The following is a 17,917-nucleotide window of genomic DNA, read 5'->3' as shown; positions in this document are numbered from 1 at the left end:
AGGGACCCGCAGGAACCCCACAGACACTGGATGGAGACCCCAGACCCAAATCAGGGACCCCGCAGGCACCGGGGGTGGAGACCCCAGACCCAAATCAGGGACGACCGCAGGACCCACACCAACCCCCCAAAGCCCCCCCAGCCCCACACAGGCCCCCCAAAGACCCCCTCAGAACCCCCAAATCCCCCCCCAGCCCCATGCAGACCCCCCAGCCACCCCAAAGCCCCCCTCAGAGACCCCCAGGAAGGTCCCAGAGACCCCCAAGAAGGTCCAGAAGACCCCCAGACACCTCCAGCTCCATTTCTGAGCCCCCAGGGCCCCCCTAACCCCATCTCAGCCCCCCCAAAGCCCCTCCAAAGCCCCCCCCAGCCCCCCCAGCCCCACCTCAGACCCCCCAAAGACCCCCAGGAAGGTCCCAGAGACCCCCAAGAAGGTCCAGAAGACCCCCAGACACCTCCAGCTCCATTTCAGAGACCCCAGGACCCCCGTAGCCCCATCTCAGCCCCCCCAAAGCCCCTCCAAAGCCCCCCCAAAGCCCCCCCAGTCCCACGCAGACCCCCCCAACCCCTCCTCAGACCCCCCCAGAGACCCCCAGGAAGGTCCCAAAGACCCCCAGACACCTCCAGCTCCATTTCAGAGCCCCCAGGACCCCCGTAGCCCCATCTCAGCCCCCCCAAAGCCCCTCCAAAACCCCCCCCAGCCCCCCCGAAGCCCCCCTACCGGTGATGCGTGCGGTGAAGGGGCTCCCCGCGATGTGCTTGTCGTTGTACTTCACCACGATGCTGTAATCCCCCGGCAGCACCGGCAGGTAGGAAACGGTGCAGGTGCCGTCCTGGTGGTCCGTGCAGCTGATCTCAGCCTTGGACGGACCCTCGACGGCCAGGGAGAGACCCCCTGGGGGGGGGAGTAGAGGGGGGAGATCCCCCAAGTTGAGGTCAGTGGGAGGGAATGGAAAGGGTACGGATGGGGGACCCCAAAAGTGAGGAGTGGGGGACCCAGAAGTGAGGAGTGGCGGACCCTAAAGGTGAGGAATGGGGGACCCCAATGGGAGTGAATGGGGGACCCCGAAAGTGAGGAGTGGGGGACCCCAAAACTGAGGAATGAGGGACCCAGAAGTGAGGAATGGGGGACCCCAATGGGAGTGAATGGGGGACCCCGAAAGTGAGGAGTGGGAGACCCCAAAAGTGAGGAATGGGGGACCCAGAAGTGAGGAATGGGGGACCCTAAAGGTGAGGAATGGGGGACCCCAATGGGAGTGAATGGGGGACCCCGAAAGTGAGGAGTGGGGGACCCAGAAGTGAGGAATGGGGGACCCCAAAGGTGAGGAATAAGGGACCCCATGTGACCACAGGTGACCCCACATGACCCCAGGTGACCAAAATGACCCCACGTGACCCCAGGTGACCCAAAAGACCCCACCTGACCCCAGGTGACCTCACATGACCTCATGTGCCCCCTACCCTCTCCATGTGACCCCACATGACCCCATATGACCCAATGTGACTCCAGATGACCCCAGGTGACCCCAGGTGCCCCAAATGACCCCACATGATCCCAGGTGACCCCATACAACCCCATACGCCCCCCTTGTGAGCCCACATGACTCCACGTGACCCCAGGTGACCCCACGTGACCCAAACGACCCCAGATGCCCCCACATGACCCCAGGCACCCCCTACCCTCTCCATGTGACCCCACATGACCCCACGTGACCCCAGGTGACCCAAATGACCCCAAATGACCCCACGCGACCCCAGATGACCCCAGATGACCCCACGTGACCCCAGGCGCCCCCTACCCTCTCCATGTGACCCCAGATGACCCCAGGTGCCCCCGGGTGACCCCACATGACCCCATGCACCCCCTACCCTCTCCATGTGACCCCACATGACCCCTACCCTCTCCAGGTACCCCCAGATGACCCCAGGTGCCCCCAGATGACCCCAGGTGACCCCAGGCGCCCCCCTACCCTCCCCAGGTGACCCCAGGTGCCCCCTACCCTCTCCATGTGACCCCAGGTGCCCCCAGGTGCCCCCAGGTGACCCCACGCGCCCCCTACCCTCCCCAGATGACCCCACGTGACCACAAGGCACCCCCTACCCTCCCCAGGTGACCCCACGTGACCCCAAATGACCCCACATGACCCCAGGCGCCCCCTACCCTCTCCATGTGACCCCAGATGACCCCAGATGACCCCAGGTGCCCCCAGGTGCCCCCAGGTGACCCCATGTGCCCCCTACCCTCTCCATGTGACCCCAGATGACCCCAGGTGCCCCCACATGACCCCAGGCGCCCCCTACCCTCTCCATGTGACCCCAGGTGCCCCCAGGTGACCCCAGGTGCCCCCATGTGCCCCCTACCCTCTCCATGTGACCCCACATGACCCCAGGCGACCCCACGTGACCCCAGATGACCCCACATGACCCCTACCCTCTCCATGTGACCCCAGGTGCCCCCAGGTGCCCCCAGGTGCCCCCTACCCTCCCCGGCGTCCTTGGTGTTGACGGTGAACTCGGCCGCCTTGTTGACGGTGCCGTGTGTCAGGCCGGGGCCGTAGGCGGTCACGTGACCGCTGTTGACGTAATCCACGTAGAACTGCAGGGGGCTGCCTGGGGGTTATGGGGGATGTGTGGGGTTATATGGGGTCATGGGGTTTGTATGGGGTTATGGGGTTTGTATGGGGTTATAGGGGATGTATGGGGTTATAGGGGATTGTGTGGGGTTTGTATGGGGTTTGTATGGGGTTATAGGGGATTGTATGGGGTTTGTATGGGGTTATAGGGGATTGTGTGGGGTTATAGGGGATTGTGTGGGGTTATAGGGGATTGTGTGGGGTTACAGGGGATGTATGGGGTTATAGGGGATGTATGGGGTTATAGGGGGTTATGGGGTTTGTATGGGGTTATAGGGGATGTATGGGGTTTGTATGGGGTTATAGGGGATGTATGGGGTTATAGGGGATTGTGTGGGGTTATAGGGGTTGTATGAGGTTGTATGGGGTTTGTATGGTGTTGTATGGGGTTATAGGAGGTTGGTATGGGGTTCTAGGGTTTGTATGGGGTTATATGGGGTTGTATGGGGTTATATGGGGTTGTATGGGGTTATATGGGGTGATATGGGGTTATAGGGGATGTATGGGGTTATAGGGGATTGTATGGGGTTATAGGGGATTGTCTGGGGTTATATGGGGTTATGGCATTTGTATCGGGTTGTATGAGGTTATAGGGGTTGTATGGGGTGATATGGGGTTTGTATGGGGTTGTATGGGGTTATAGGGGGTTATAGGGGACGTATGGGGTTGTATGGGGTTCGTATAGGATTATATGGGGTTATGAGGGGTTATAGGGGTTGTATGGGGTAATATGGAGTTATGGGGCACACGTGGGGGTTATGGGGCAGCTATGGGGCGCTATGGGGTTATGGGGCACACGTGGGGGGTTATGGGGCAGCTATGGGGCAGCTATGGGGTTACCTGGGACGCGCACGGGGTCGCAGCGGATGTCCGTCTCATGCAGCGCAGTTATGGGGTTATGGTGGGGTTATGGGGTTATGGGGCTGCGGGCACACAGTGCGGTTATGGGGCAGCGCGGTTATGGGGTGACGGGGTTATGGGGCAGTGAGAGCATCCAGAGCAGCAATGGGGTTCAGAGGTTATGGGGCAAGGGGGGCACCGTGTGGTTACGGGGTTATGGGGCAGCTGTGGGGCAGGCATGCAGCCGTGGGTCTCCATGGATCTCTATGGGGCAGCTATGGGGCAGCTATGGGATATCTATGGGGCAGCTATGGGAAATCTATGGGGCAGCTATGGGGCAGCTATGGGAAATCTATGGGGCAGCTGTGGGGCAGCTGTGGGTCTCCACGAATCTCTCTGGTGCTCCCATGGATCTCTATAGATCTCTATGGGGTCTCCATGGATCTCTATGGGGGGGCAGCTATGGGGTGTCTATGGGGGATCTATGGGGGATCTATGGGGTGTCTATGGGGTATTTATGGGGTATCTCACTATGGGGTATCTATGGGGCGCAGACCTGGGATGTGGGTGCTGTCGTAGCGGATGTCCATCTGGTGCTGGCTGGGATATGGGGGATCTATGGGGGATCTATGGGGGATCTATGGGGGATCTCTCTATGGGATCTCCATGGGGGTGTCTATGGGGTGTCTATGGGGTCTCTATGGGGTGTCTATGGGGGATCTATGGGGCGCAGACCTGGGATGTGGGTGCTGTCGTAGCGGATGTCCATCTGGTGCTGGCTGGGATATGGGGTGGCTATGGGGGATCTATGGGGGATCTATGGGGGATCTATGGGGGATCTCTCTATGGGATCTCCATGGGGGTGTCTATGGGGTCTCTATGGGGGATCTATGGGGGATCTATGGGGCGCAGACCTGGGATGTGGATGCTGTCGTAGCGGATGTCCATCTGGTGCTGACTGGGATATGGGGTGGCTATGGGAGATCTATGGGGGATCTATGGGGGATCTCTCTGTGGGATCTCCATGGGGGTGTCTGTAGGGTCTCTATGGGGTCTCTATGGGGTGTCTATGGGGTGCCTATGGGGCGCAGACCTGGGATGTGGATGCTGTCGTAGCGGATGTCCATCTGGTGCAGGCCGGCCTCGCTGGGCACGAAGCGCACGGTGACGGTGCCGTCCTTGTTGTCCGTGATGTCGGGGTGCGAAACCTTCCCCGAGGGCATCCGCACCTCCCCTGGGGGGGCACGGGGGGGTCAGCGGGGGGGGGGGGGGCAGAAATGGGGCGGGGGGGGTCATAAGTGGGAGGGGGGATGCATAAAAGCTGGGGGAAGCGGTAGGGAGAGGGTGGGAAATGGGGCTGGGGGGGCTGGGGGGTGGGGGACACATAATGGGGGGTGGGGGGGGGTTATGGGGTCTGGGGGGGATATGGGGGGGAGTCAGTGGGGGGGGGGCATAAATGGGAGGGGGGATTCATAAAGGGGGGGGAAGCGGTAGGGAGAGGGTGGGAAATGGGGCTGGGGGACCCATAGATGGGGGTGGGGGGGGGGGGTATGGGGGTCTGGGGGGGGGGATATGGGGGTCAGTGGGGGGGGGCTCAAAAAGGGGCAGGGGGGGTCATAAGTGGGAGGGGGGACGCATAAAAGGGGGGGGGGAAGCGGTAGGGAGAGGGTGGGAAATGGGGCTGGGGGGCTGGGGGTCCCATAAAGGGGGGTTGGGGGGGTTATGAAGGCCTGGGGGGGGATATGGGGGGGGTCAGAAATGGGGGGGGGGGCATAAATGGGAGGGGGGATTCATAAAAGGGGGGGGGAAGCGGTAGGGAGAGGGTGGGAAACGGGGCTGGGGGGCTGGGGGTCCCATAAAGGGGGGTAGGGGGGGTTATGGGGGTCTGGGGGGAGATATGGGGGTCTGGGGGGTGGGGGTCTTGTAAAGGGGGGGGGAGAACCATAAATGGGAGGGGGGGCCCATAAAAGGTGGGGGGAACCTATAGGGAGAGGGTGGAAAATGGGTCTGGGGGTCTGGGGGGGTGGGGGGACCCATAGAGGGGGGGGTTTAGGGTCAGTGGGGTGGGGGGGTCAGGGGGGACCCATAAAGGGGAAGGAACCCATAGGGAGAGGATGGAAGGGGGGTCTGGGGGTTCGCTATGGGGCTGGGAAGGCTGCTATGGGGTGGCTGTGGGGCAGGCATGGGGCAGCTATGGAGCAGCCATGGGGCAGCTATGGGGCGGCTATGGGGCAGCCATGGGGCAGCTATGGGGCAGCTATGGGGCAGCCGTGGGGCAGCCATGGGGCAGCTATGGGGCAGCTATGGGGCAGCTACAGGGCTGCTATGGGGCAGCCATGGGGCAGCCATGGGGCAGCTATGGGGCAGCCATGGGGCAGCTATGGGGCAGCTATGGGGCGGCTATGGGGCGGCTATGGGGCGGCTATGGGGCAGCCGTGGGGCCGTACCGGTGATCTCCCCCTTGGCGATGGTGAGCGGGATGACGAGGTCGAAGGGCCGCAGCCCCACATCCAGGCCGTTCACACCCAGCAGCGGCCGCTCTGTCGCCTGGGGGGGGCACACGCCTTTTGCACACTTACGGCCCTTTGCACACTTACGCCCTCTGCACACTCACAGCCTCGCACACGACCACCCCCTTGCACACCCCCCCCCCGCACGCTCACCGTGATCCAGAAGAGGCTTTTGGATGCAAGCTCTCCACCCGAAGGCACGCTTGTGAGCCCTTGCACACTCATCTCCACTTGCACACCCCTTGCATGCCTCCCCGCTTGCACGCCCCTGGCACACTCACCATGACCCGGAAGTGGCTGTTGGGGACGTGCTCCCCCCAAATCACACACAGACGCCCCATTTGCTCACCCCCTTTGCGCTTCCCCCTCCCTTGCACACCTCTTGCACACTCACCACCACCCGGAAGTGGCTATTGGAGACATCCTCCCCCCAAATCACACACAGATGCCTTATTTGCTCACCTCCCTTGCACCCCAGCCCTATTTCATCCCCCCTCGCACACCTCTTGCACACTCACCACGACCCGGAAGTGGCCATTGGAGACATCCTCCCCCCAAATCACACACAGACGCCCCATCTGCTCACCCCCTTTGCACTTCCCCTGCACATCCCCCCCCTCGCACACCCCCTTGCACACTCACCATGACCCGGAAGGGGCTGTTGGGGACGTGCTTCCCCCCAAATCACACACAGATGCCCCATTTGCTCACCCTCCTTGTACCCTGACTCCCTTGCACACCCCTTGCACACTCACCACCACCCGGAAGTGGCCATTGGACACGTCCTCCCCCCAAATCACACACAGATGCCCCATTTGCTCACCCCCTTTGCACTTCCAACACACTTCCCCCCCCTCGCACACCCCCTTGCACACTCACCATGACCTGGAAGGGGCTGTTGGGGACGTGCTTCCCCCCGAATCACACACAGATGCCCCATTTGCTCACCCCCCTTGCACCCCTGCCTTATTTCATCCCCCTCGCACACCTCTTGCACACTCACCACGACCCGGAAGTGGCTATTGGACACATCCTCCCCCCAAATCACACACAGACGCCCCATCTGCTCACCCCCTTTGCACATCCCCCCCCCCCCCGCACGCCCCCTTGCACACTCACCATGACCTGGAAGGGGCTGTTGGGGACGTGCTCCCCCCCGAAGCGCACGCAGATGATGTACTTCCCTGGCTGGGGGGCGGTGTAGAAGATGTCGAAGGTCCCGTCGGCGTTTTCCACCACGTCCACGTCGGCCTCGGCGCCGTCGGGCGCCCGCACGGCACACGTCACCTTGCCCGGCCCCGCGGCCTTGGCGTCCACCGTCAGCAGCGTCTGCTCCCCCAGCTGGATGGTGGGGCCCAGCCCCGGGCCTGCCCCACAACGGGGGGGTCAGTGAGGGGGGCAGCGGGGAAGGGGGGAGGGGTGGGTGGGGGGGAGATCCCCCCCCAGTGGGAAACCCCTGGTGGGAGGCGATGGGGGACCCCCCCAGTGGGGGATAATGGGGGACCTCCAGTAGGACCCCCAATGGGAGTGGATGGGGGACCCCCAGTGGGACTCAATGGGAGACCCACAGTAGGACCCCCAATGGGAGGCAATGGGGGACCCCCAGTAGGACCCCTAATAGGAATCAATGGGAGACCCCCAGTAGGACCCCTAATAGGAGTGGATGGGGGACCCCCAGTAGGACCCCAATGGGAGTCAATGGGAGACCACCAGTAAGACCCCCCAATGGGAGGCAATGGGGGACCCCCAGTAGGACCCCAATGGGAGTGGATGGGGGACCCCCAGTAAGACCCCCAGTGGGAATCAATGGGAGACCCCCAGTAGGACCCCAAATATGAGTCAATGGGGGACCCCCACTAGGAAACCCAATGGGAGGCAATGGGGGACCCCCCAACGGGAGTGGATGGGAGACCCCCAGTAAGACCCCTAATAGGAGTCAATGGGGGACCCCCAGTAGGACCCCCAATGGGAGTGGATGGGGGACCCCCAGTAGGAGCCCCGATAGGAATCAATGGGGGACCCCAAATCCGGCCCCAATGGGTGTCAATGGGGGACCCCCAGGATGACCCCAATAGGAATGAATGGGAGACCCCCGCTGGGGGTGAACGTGGGACCCCAAAAGTGGGCCCAATGGGAGCAAATAGGGGACCCCAAATCGCCCCCAATTGGGGGCCACGGGGGTCCCCAACCCCCCCCCCCCCCAATGAGACCAAACAGGGATCCCCAATTCCACCCCAAGTGGGGGAGACCCCAAATCCCCCCCCCACCGCAATGAGACCAAACGGGGACCCCCAAACCAACCCCCATTGATGTCAGTGGGGGGACCCCCAAATTCCACCCCAATTGGGGCCATGGGGGACCCCAAATTCCCCCCCTGCAATGAGACCAAATGGGGACCCCAAAACCGCCCCACTGGGGGCCGGGGGACCCCAAAAACCCCCCCCACAATGAGACCAAACAGGGACCCCCAAATCACCCCCAATTGGGGTCAGTGGGGGGACCCCCAAATTCCACCCCAATTGGAGGGGATCCCAAACCCCCCCCTTGTAATGAGACCAAATGGGGACCCCCAAATTCCACCCCAATTGGGGGGAGACCCCAAACCCCCCCCCCCCCCACCACAATGAGACCAAACGGGGACCCCCAAAACTGCCCCCCAATGGGGCACCTCCAGGATTGGGGGGTGGGGGTCCTGGGGGGTCGGGGGGTGGAGCTGTGTGTGTGGGGGGTTGTTGAGGTTATTTTGGGGGGGGGTCCCGCGGTGGGGTGGGGTTTTGGGGTGGGGTTTTGGGGTGCATGCAGCAGCCGTGCCGTGCGCTTACCTAAGCCGTGACCTCCGATGGAGACTATAACAGCGCGTGGGGCAAAGTGGGGCGCAGTGGGGTGGGGGGGGGGGTGCGGGGTGTGGGGTGTGGGGTGGGCAGAGAAGCGAGAAATCCGGTGAGACACGCAGACCCCAAAAGCCCCCCCACCCACCCCAAAACCCCAAACCCCCCCCCCCCCAACCCTATAAAGGTATCAAACCAATAGAGCGCAGCGCCCCCCGGTGGCCAACAGCCGCCACTGCAGCGTGAGCCCAGCCAAAGTTCTACGTGGCACAGCGCCGCCTAGCGGTGGGCAGCCGCCATTGCAACGAGAGCCTATTGAAATTCCACGTAGCGCAGCGCCCCCCGGTGGCCAACATCCGCCATTGCAGTGAGACGCCCCGCAAACCCGACACAGCACAGCGCCCCCCGGTGGCTGAGTGCAGCGAGCAATTGCAGCGAGACCCGCAAGGTCCTCCGGGACCCCCTCCCCAAAAAACCCCCCCCGTTGACCGTACCGCCCCCTCGTGGTGCACTGCCGCAACTGCAATCACCATGTGCAGCACGGCGCCCCCTAATGGTTAACCTCTGCAAATACAACGAGACCCCCCTGGGGACCCCCGAGCCCCCCAGTTTTCCTTCGTTCGCCGGTGACGGCGCTTCCTAGTGGTCACCGTCTACAATTGCAACAAGACCCCCAAACCCGAGATCGCAGCGCCACCTACTGGTGGGCGGCTGCAATTGCAGCGAAATCCCCCTAAAGCCTACACAGCGCAGCGCCCCCTAGCGGCCAACAGCCACAACTGCAACCCCTATACTGAGCACAGCGCCCCCTACTGGTCACCATCCGCAACTGCAACGAGACCAGCGCAGCCCCCTTTGTGGAGACCCCCCCCCAATAGGGACCCCCGCCCCAATTTCCCCCGTTTGGGGTCACCACCAACCGGTGATGGCGCATTTGCTGGCGCCCCCTACTGCTCACCATCTGCAACTGCAACAGGACCCCCAAACCCGAGATGCTGCAATTGCAACGAGATCCCCCTAAAGCTGACAGAGCACTGCGCCTCCTACTGGCCAACAGCCACAACTGCAACCCCTATTCTGAACACAGCGCCTCCTACTGGTCAACGACCACAACTGCAACCCCGACACTGAACACAGCGCCCCTTGTGGCCAACAGCCACAACTGCAACCCCAACACCGAGCACAGCGCCCCCTACTGGTCACCATCCGCAACTGCAACGAGACCAGCGCAGCCCCCCCCGCCCCCAGTAGGGACCCCCGCCCCAATTTATTTCCCCCTTTTCGGGACACCCACCGGTGACGGTGCGTTTGCTGGCGCCTCCTACTGGTCGCCATCTGCAATTGCAACAGGACCCCCAAACTCGAGATGGTGGGCAGCTGCAATTGCAGCGAGATCCCCCTAAAGCCTACACAGCGCAGCGCCACCTAGCGGCCAACAGCCACAACTGCAACCCCTATACTGAACACAGCGCCCCTTGTGGCCAACAGCCACAACTGCAGCCCCTACACTGAACACAGCGCCCCTAGTGGCCAACAGCCACAACTGCAACCACGACACTGAACACAGCGCCTCCTACTGGCCAACAGCCACAACTGCAGCCCCTACACTGAGCACAGCGCCCCCTACTGGTCACCATCCGCAACTGCAACGAGACCAGCGCAGCCCCCTTTAGGGAGCCCCCCCCCCCCCCAATAGGGACCCCCGCCCCAATTTCTTTCCCCCTTTTCGGAACACCCACCGGTGACGGTGCACTTGCTGGCGTCGCCGGCGGGGACGGCGCGGATGCGGTACGGGGAGTAGGGGATCTCGTCGCCGCCGTACTTGATGAGGATGGTGTAGCGGCCGGTGGTGTCGGGCACGTAGGACACGGTGTACGTCCCGTCCCCGTTGTCGCGGATCGACGCCTTCTTGGGTTTGCCCTCGGGGTCCTACGGGGTACAAATTGGGGGGGGGGGTGTTGGTCACCCCATAGGGCTGTGGGGCGGCCCCCCGTCCCTATTCCCCCCCCGTCCCCACCACCCCCATGGCGCACGTTGGCTCCCACAGCTCTGGGTGTCGCCACCCCAATGGCCCCCTTCCATTGTGCCCCCCCACACCCCCATAACCCCCCCCCCACTCCCATATCCCCACAACCCTCCTGTACCCCCATATCCCTCCTCATCCCCCCCATATCCCCCCACACCTTCGTGTCCCCCCACACCCCCATATCCCTCCTTATCCCCCCTCGTACCCCCCCACACCCCCATAACCCCCCCACCCCCATATCTCCCCTTATCCCCCCTCATGCCCCCCCCAAGACCCCCATGTCCCCCCACCCCCCCATATCTCCCCCATATTCCCCCTTATATCCCCCCCACCCCCCCATATCTCCCCCTCATCCCCCTCATATCCCCCCAAAATCCCCTCATATCCCCCCATATCCCCCCCATACTCCCCCATATCCCCCCCCACGGACCCCCCCGCCCCCCCCCCATATCCCACCGTGATCTGCACAGCCAGCAGCCCCTCCCCATCCCCCATATCCCCCCTAAATCCCCCCATATCCCCCCATATCCCCCCTAAATCCCCTCATATCCCCCCATATCCCCCCACAACCCCCCCATATCCCCCCCCCACGCCCCCCCCCGGCCACCCCCCATATCCCACCGTGATCTGCACAGCCAGCAGCCCCTCCCCCGCGTCCTTGGCGTCGATGGTGAACTCCACAGGCAGGGATGCCGGCACCCCGCTGGTGTTCAGCCCCGGCCCCGAGGCGCGCACCTTGCTGGCGTCGTGGGAGGGCAGCGCCTTCACCTTGAACGGGCTAAAGGGTCTGGGTCAGTGCTGCCCCATAGCTGCCCCGCAGCCGCCCCATAGATACCCCATAGCCGCCCCATAGGTTCCCTATAACAGCCGCACTGCTGCTCCACAGCGCCCCATGGTGGCCTGTAGTGCCCCATACGGAACCTGGAGTGATCACATGGCTGCCCCACGGCTGCCCCATAGCTGCCCCATAGGTACCCCATAGTGCTCCATAGATATCCCACAGCTGCCCCATAGCTGCCCCATGGCTGCCCCATAGGTTCCCTGTAACAGCCGCACTGCTGCTCCATAGCGCCCCCTAGTGTCCAATAGCTGCCATTTACCTGCCCTTAATCTGCACTTTGCCTGCCCCACAGCTGCCCCATAGATACCCCATAGCTGCCCCATGGCTGCCCCACGGCTGCCCCATAGCGGCCCCATAGGTTCCCTATAACAGCCGCACTGCTGCTCCATAGCGCCCCCTAGTGGCCTGCAGTGCCCTATTGCACCCAATGGAGTCATCTCTGCCCCATGGCTGCCCCATAGCTGCCCCATAGATATCCCATAGCTGCCTTATAGTGCCCCACAGACACCCTATAGCTGCCCTATAGCACCCCATAACCACCCCATAACCACCCCACTCCTGCCCCACACCTTCGGGGCACGTCCTGGTCCCCATAGCGCACGGAGATGCTGTAGGACCCCATAACCACCCCATAACCACCCCATAGCTGCCCCATAACCACCCCACTCCTGCCCCACACCTTCGGGGCACGTCCTGGTCCCCATAGCGCACGGAGATGCTGTAGGGCCCCATAATCACCCCATAGCTGCCCTATAGCACCCCATAACCGCCCCATAGCTGCCCCATAACCACCCCACTCCCGCCCCACACCTTCGGGGCACGTCCTGGTCCCCGTAGCGCACAGAGATGCTGTAGGGCCCCATAACCACCCCATAACCGCCCCATAGCTGCCCTACAGCACCCCATAACCACCCCATAACCGCCCCATAGCTGCCCCATAACCACCCCACTCCTGCCCCACACCTTCGGGGCACGTCCTGGTCCCCATAGCGCACGGAGATGCTGTAGGGCCCCTCTCGGGATGGGACGTAGCTGACGCTCCTGGTCCCGTCCCCGTTATCCGTCACCTCCACCGGCTCCACCACACCTGGGGGGGCAGCGACCCACACTTATGGGGAGCCCCACATCTATGGGGCGAACCGAGACCCCACCGTCCCCGTATGGGCACCCTCAGACCCCACAGCCCACCCTTAAACCCCACAGTGCCCTATGGGGCACCGTGTGACCCCACAGCCCCCATATGGGGCACCCTGAGACCCCATAGAGAACCCTGAAACCCCCATTTACCCCCTTGTAACCCCTCATAATCCCCCTTTTACCCCCCCAAACCCCCATATCCCCCCCCATAACCCCCATTTCCCCCCTCATAACCTCCATAACCCCCCCATTTCCCCCCCCAGCCCCCCCTCCCCCCCCCCCAGACCCACCTTTGGGCCCCACCACCCCCTCGTAACTCCCCATAACCCCCACTTACCCCCCCATATTCCCCCATAACCCCCATTTAACCCCCCATAACCCCCATTTATGCCCCCATAACCCCCATTTCCCCCCTCATAACCCCCCCAACCCCCATTTCCCCCCCCAGACCCACCTTTCGGCCCCACCACCCCCCCATAACCCCCCATAACCCCCTTTTACCCCCCCATATCCCCCCATAACCCCCATTTAACCCCCCATAACCCCCATTCCCCACCCATAACCCCCTTTTACCCCCCCCATATCCCCCATAACCCCCATTCCCCCCCCATAACCCCCATTTCCCCCCTCATAACCCCCCCAACCCCCATTTCCCCCCCCCCAGACCCACCTTTAGGCCCCACCACCTTGACGTCCAGCGCCGCCTCGCCGGCTTTGCTGCAATCCACGTCGAACCTCTGCACCGCGTTCACCCTCACCTCCCCTTTGCTCAGCCCCGGCCCCGCACACTTCACCAACCCCGCATCCACCCCAGCCCCCGGCCCTTTTACCACCCCCCCGGGTCCCCCCCCGTCCACCACGGGGACCCTGAAGGGGCTTCCGGGGACCCTCCTCCCCCCGTAGGTGACGTTGAGGCTGTAGGTGCCGGCGGCGCTGGGGATGTATTGCACCGAGCAGCTGCCGTCCTTGTTGTCCGTGCAGGATAACTGGGCTTCTGATGGCCCCTCCATGGCCAGGCCCAGCCCTCCCGTGCCTGCGCCGCTGGTGGGGGGGGGAGAGGGGGGTCAGAAGGGGGCTGGGGGGCGGCTAAGGGGGGTTTAAGGGGGTTTAAGGGGGATAAATGGGGGGTAAATGGAGGATAATGGGGGGTAATGGGTGGTAAAAGAGGGGTTGGAGGGCTTAAAAGGGGGTAAATGGGGGGTAATGGGGGGAAAAAGGGGGGTAAATGGGGCGTTGGGGGGCTTACAGGGGGTCTAAGGGGGGTAATGGGGGGTAAAAGAGGGGTTGGGGGGCTGAAGAGGGGGTAAATGGGGGGTTTAAGGGGGATAAATGGGGGGTTTAAGGGGGATAAATGGGGGGTAATGGGGGTTTAAGGGGGATAATGGAAGGTAAATGGGGGGTTGGGGGGCTTAAGAGGGGGTTTAAGGGGGGTAATGGGGGGTCTAGGGGGTAAATGGGGGGTTGCAGGGCTTAGACGGGGTCTAAGGGGGGTAATGGGGGGTAAAAGAGGGGTTGGGGGGCTTAGAGAGGGTAAATGGGGGGTAATGGGGGCTTTAAGGGGGGTAAATGGGGGTTTAAGGGGGATAATGGGGGGTAAATGGAGGGTTGGGGGGCTTAAGAGGGGCTTTAAGGGGGGTAATGGGGGGTCTAAGGGGGGTAAACGGGGGTTTAAGGGGGATAATGGGGGGTAAATGGGGGGTTGAGGGGGTCTAAAGGGGGTAAATGGGGGTTTAAGGGGGATAATGGGGGGTAAATGGGGGGTTGGGGGGCTTAGAGGGGGTCTAAGGGGGGTAATGGGGGGTAAAAGGGGGGTTGGGGGGCTCAAGAGGGGGTTTAAGGGGAGTAATGGGGGTAAAAGGGGTTGGGGGGCAGGTAAATGGCAGCCATTGGACACTAGGGGGCGCTATGGAGCAGCTATGCGGCTGTTATAGGGAATCTATGGGGCCACTATGGGGCTGCTATGGGGCAGCTATGGGGCAGCCGTGGGGCAGCTGTGGGGCAGATGTGGGGCAGCTATGGGGTATCTATGGGGCAGCTATGGAGTATCTATGGGGTACCTATAGGGCAGCTGTGGGGCAGGGCAAGGGCAGATTAAGGGTGGGTAAATGGCAGCTATGGGCCACTAGGGGGCGCTACGGAGCAGCAATGCGGCTGCTATAGGAAACCTATGGGGCAGTTATAGGGCAGCTATGGGGCGGCTATGGGGCAGCCATGTGGTCACTCCAGGTTCCGTATGGGGCACTACAGGCCACCAGGGGGCGCTGTGGAGCAGCAGTGCGGCTGTTATAGGGAACCTATGGGGCAGTTATGGGGTATTTATGGGGCCGCTATGGGGCAGCCGTGGGGCAGCCGTGGGGCAGCGCTCACCGCGTCTCCACGGTGAAGGTGTTGGGCTGGTTGGTGGTGCCGCCGGCGATGCCGGGCCCGTAGACCCGCACGCGGGTCGGGTCGCAGCCCTCGGTGACGGCGACGCGGAACGGGCTGAGCGGCACCGGGCTGCCGTTGTACGAAACGTCCACCGTGTGCAGCCCTGGGGGGGGGTGATGTCACGACAGTGTGATGTCGCGACGGTGTGATGTCGCGACGGTGTGATGTCGCGACGGTGTGATGTCGCGACGGTGTGATGTCGCGACGGTGTGATGTCGCGACGGTGTGATGTCGCGACGGTGTGATGTCGCGACGGTGTGATGTCGCTACGGTGACGCTGTCGTGACGTCGGCACGGTGGTGTCGTCATCGCGATGTCACCACGTGACAGCATGCGGCAGCACCGTGCGTCATCACCGTGAGATGATGTTGCGACGGTGCGATGTCGCGACGGCGTGATGTCGCGACGGTGTGATGTCACGACGGTTTGATGTCGCGACGGTGACGCTGTCGTGACGTCGGCACGGTGATGTCGTCATCGCGATGTCACCACGTGACAGCATGCGGCAGCACCGTGCGTCATCACCGTGAGATGTCGCCTGACGTCACCGCCTCACGTCACGTGACAGCGTGTGGCAGCATCACGTGATGTCGCCATGTGACATCAGGTGACATCACGCCATCATCACGTGACGTCGCCACGTGGCATCATGTGACAGCACCACTTGTCATCACCACGTGACAGCGCCATGTGACATCAGGTGACATCACGCCATCACCACGTGACATCACCATGTGACGTTATGTGTCATCACGTGACATCATCATGTGACATCACCACATGACATCACCGCCTCACGTCACGTGACAGCATGTGACAGCGCCATGTGACATCAGCACGTGACGTCACGGTGTGGCATCATGCAACATCACATGACATCAGCACATGACATAATGTGACATCACCACTTGTCATCATGTGACGTCACCACGTGACATCATGTGACGTCACCACACGACAACACCATGTGACATCACCACATGACATCACGTGACATCACCACGCCCCCCATGACGTCATCACCCCGTGACATCACCATGACGTCACCTCACCCCTATGACACCATGACGTCACCACACCCGCCATGACATCATCGCCCCGCGACGTCACCACATCCCCCATGACATCATCACCCCGTGACGTCACCACTCCCCCCAGTGACGTCATCACCCCGCGACATCACCCCCCCCAATGACGTTATCACCCCGTGACGTCACCACACACCCCCCAATGACGTCATCACCCTGCGACGTCACCACACCCCCCCAATGACGTCATCACCCCACGACGTCACCACAGCCCCCCCAATGACGTCATCACCCCGCGACGTCACCACACCCCCCCAATGACGTCATCACCCCACGTCACCACTCCCCCAAATGACGTCATCACCCCGCGACGTCACCACAACCCCCCCAATGACGTCATCACCCTGCGACATCACCCCCCCAATGACGTCATCACCCCGCGACGTCACAGCGCCCCCAATGACGTCATCACCCCGCGACATCACCCCCCCCCCCCCCAGGACATGATGGCCGCCGTGCCGCCCCCCACCTTCCTCGTATGGGGTGTAGTGCAGGCCGTAGGTGCCGTCGCCCCGGTCCTCCACCGCCGCCTCGCTGCAGCTCCCGGAGGGGCTCCGGATCCGCGCCGCCACCGCCGCCCCCCCGGCCGAACCCAGGGCGCGGGAGTCCACCTCGAAGTGGGTCACGGCGCCGCGGAACACGCCTGGGGGGCGGGAGGGGGGGGTCATGGGGCGCCGTGGGGCGGTATGGGGTCATAAGGGGGCACTACGGGGTGGTTATGGGGTGGTTATGGGGCGCCGTGGGGCGGTATGGGGTCATAAGGGGGCACTACGGGGTGGTTATGGGGTGGTTATGGGGCGCCGTGGGGCGGTATGGGGTCATAAGGGGGCACTATGGGGCGATATGGGGTGGTTATGGGGCACTATGGGGCGATATGGGGTGGTTATGGGGCGCTGTGGGGCGGTATGGGGTCATAAGGGGGCACTATAGGGTGGTTATGGGGCGCCGTGGCGCGGTATGGGGTCATAAGGGGGCACTATGGGGCTTTTATGGGGCACCATGGGGCACCATGGGGCAGTTATGGGGTCATAAGGGGGCACTATGGGGTGATATGGGGTCATAAGGGGGAGCAATGGGGTCATAATGGGGCACTATGGGGCGGTTATGGGGCGCCATGGGGCGGTTATGGGGTCATAAGGGGGCACTATGGGGCGATATGGGGTGGTTATGGGGCACTATGGGGCGATATGGGGTGGTTATGGGGCGCCGTGGGGCGGTATGAGGTCATAAGGGGGCACTATGGGGCGATATGGGGTCATAATGGGGCACTATGGGGCGATATGGGGTGATTATGGGGCGCCATGGGGCACCATGGGGTCATAATAGGGCACTATGAGGCAGTTATGGGGCACCATGGGGCGGTTATGGGGTCATAATGGGGCACCATGGGGTGGTTATGGGGCACCATGGGGCACCATGGGGTCATAATAGGGCACTATGGGTCAGTTATGGGGCACCATGGGGCGGTTATGGGGTCATAAGGGGGCACTATGGGGTGATATGGGGTCATAAGGGGGAGCAATGGGGTCATAATGGGGCACTATGGGTTGGTTATGGGGCGCCGTGGGGCGGTATGGTGTCATAAGGG

At 62.7% G+C, this 17,917-nt stretch overlaps 1 protein-coding gene across 4 annotated transcripts in view; it reads right to left on the bottom strand.

Annotated features, from left to right (window-relative positions):
* FLNA (filamin A) overlaps positions 1-17,917 on the bottom strand; it is a 94,723-nt gene that overhangs the window by 21,133 nt on the left and 55,673 nt on the right. For 3 of the 4 annotated variants that reach the window (XM_090126618.1, XM_090126621.1, XM_090126620.1), the window contains 12 exons: positions 16,799-16,972; positions 15,182-15,344; positions 13,485-13,855; positions 12,641-12,764; positions 11,458-11,614; positions 10,550-10,739; positions 8,805-8,828; positions 7,102-7,349; positions 5,920-6,019; positions 4,566-4,706; positions 2,481-2,609; positions 721-894 (listed from right to left, as the gene is read on the bottom strand). In XM_090126618.1, coding sequence (XP_089982744.1) covers positions 721-894; positions 2,481-2,609; positions 4,566-4,706; positions 5,920-6,019; positions 7,102-7,349; positions 8,805-8,828; positions 10,550-10,739; positions 11,458-11,614; positions 12,641-12,764; positions 13,485-13,855; positions 15,182-15,344; positions 16,799-16,972 — 1,995 coding nt within the window. The remainder of the gene's footprint in view (positions 1-720; positions 895-2,480; positions 2,610-4,565; positions 4,707-5,919; positions 6,020-7,101; positions 7,350-8,804; positions 8,829-10,549; positions 10,740-11,457; positions 11,615-12,640; positions 12,765-13,484; positions 13,856-15,181; positions 15,345-16,798; positions 16,973-17,917) is intronic. The other variant, XM_090126619.1, reaches the window with a different exon arrangement.

The sequence above is a fragment of the Phasianus colchicus genome, chromosome 29 (genome assembly GCF_987193195.1).
Source record: "Phasianus colchicus chromosome 29, bPhaCol1.hap1.1, whole genome shotgun sequence".
NCBI lineage: Eukaryota > Metazoa > Chordata > Aves > Galliformes > Phasianidae > Phasianus > Phasianus colchicus.
This window is presented reverse-complemented; position numbering and strand designations above follow the sequence as displayed.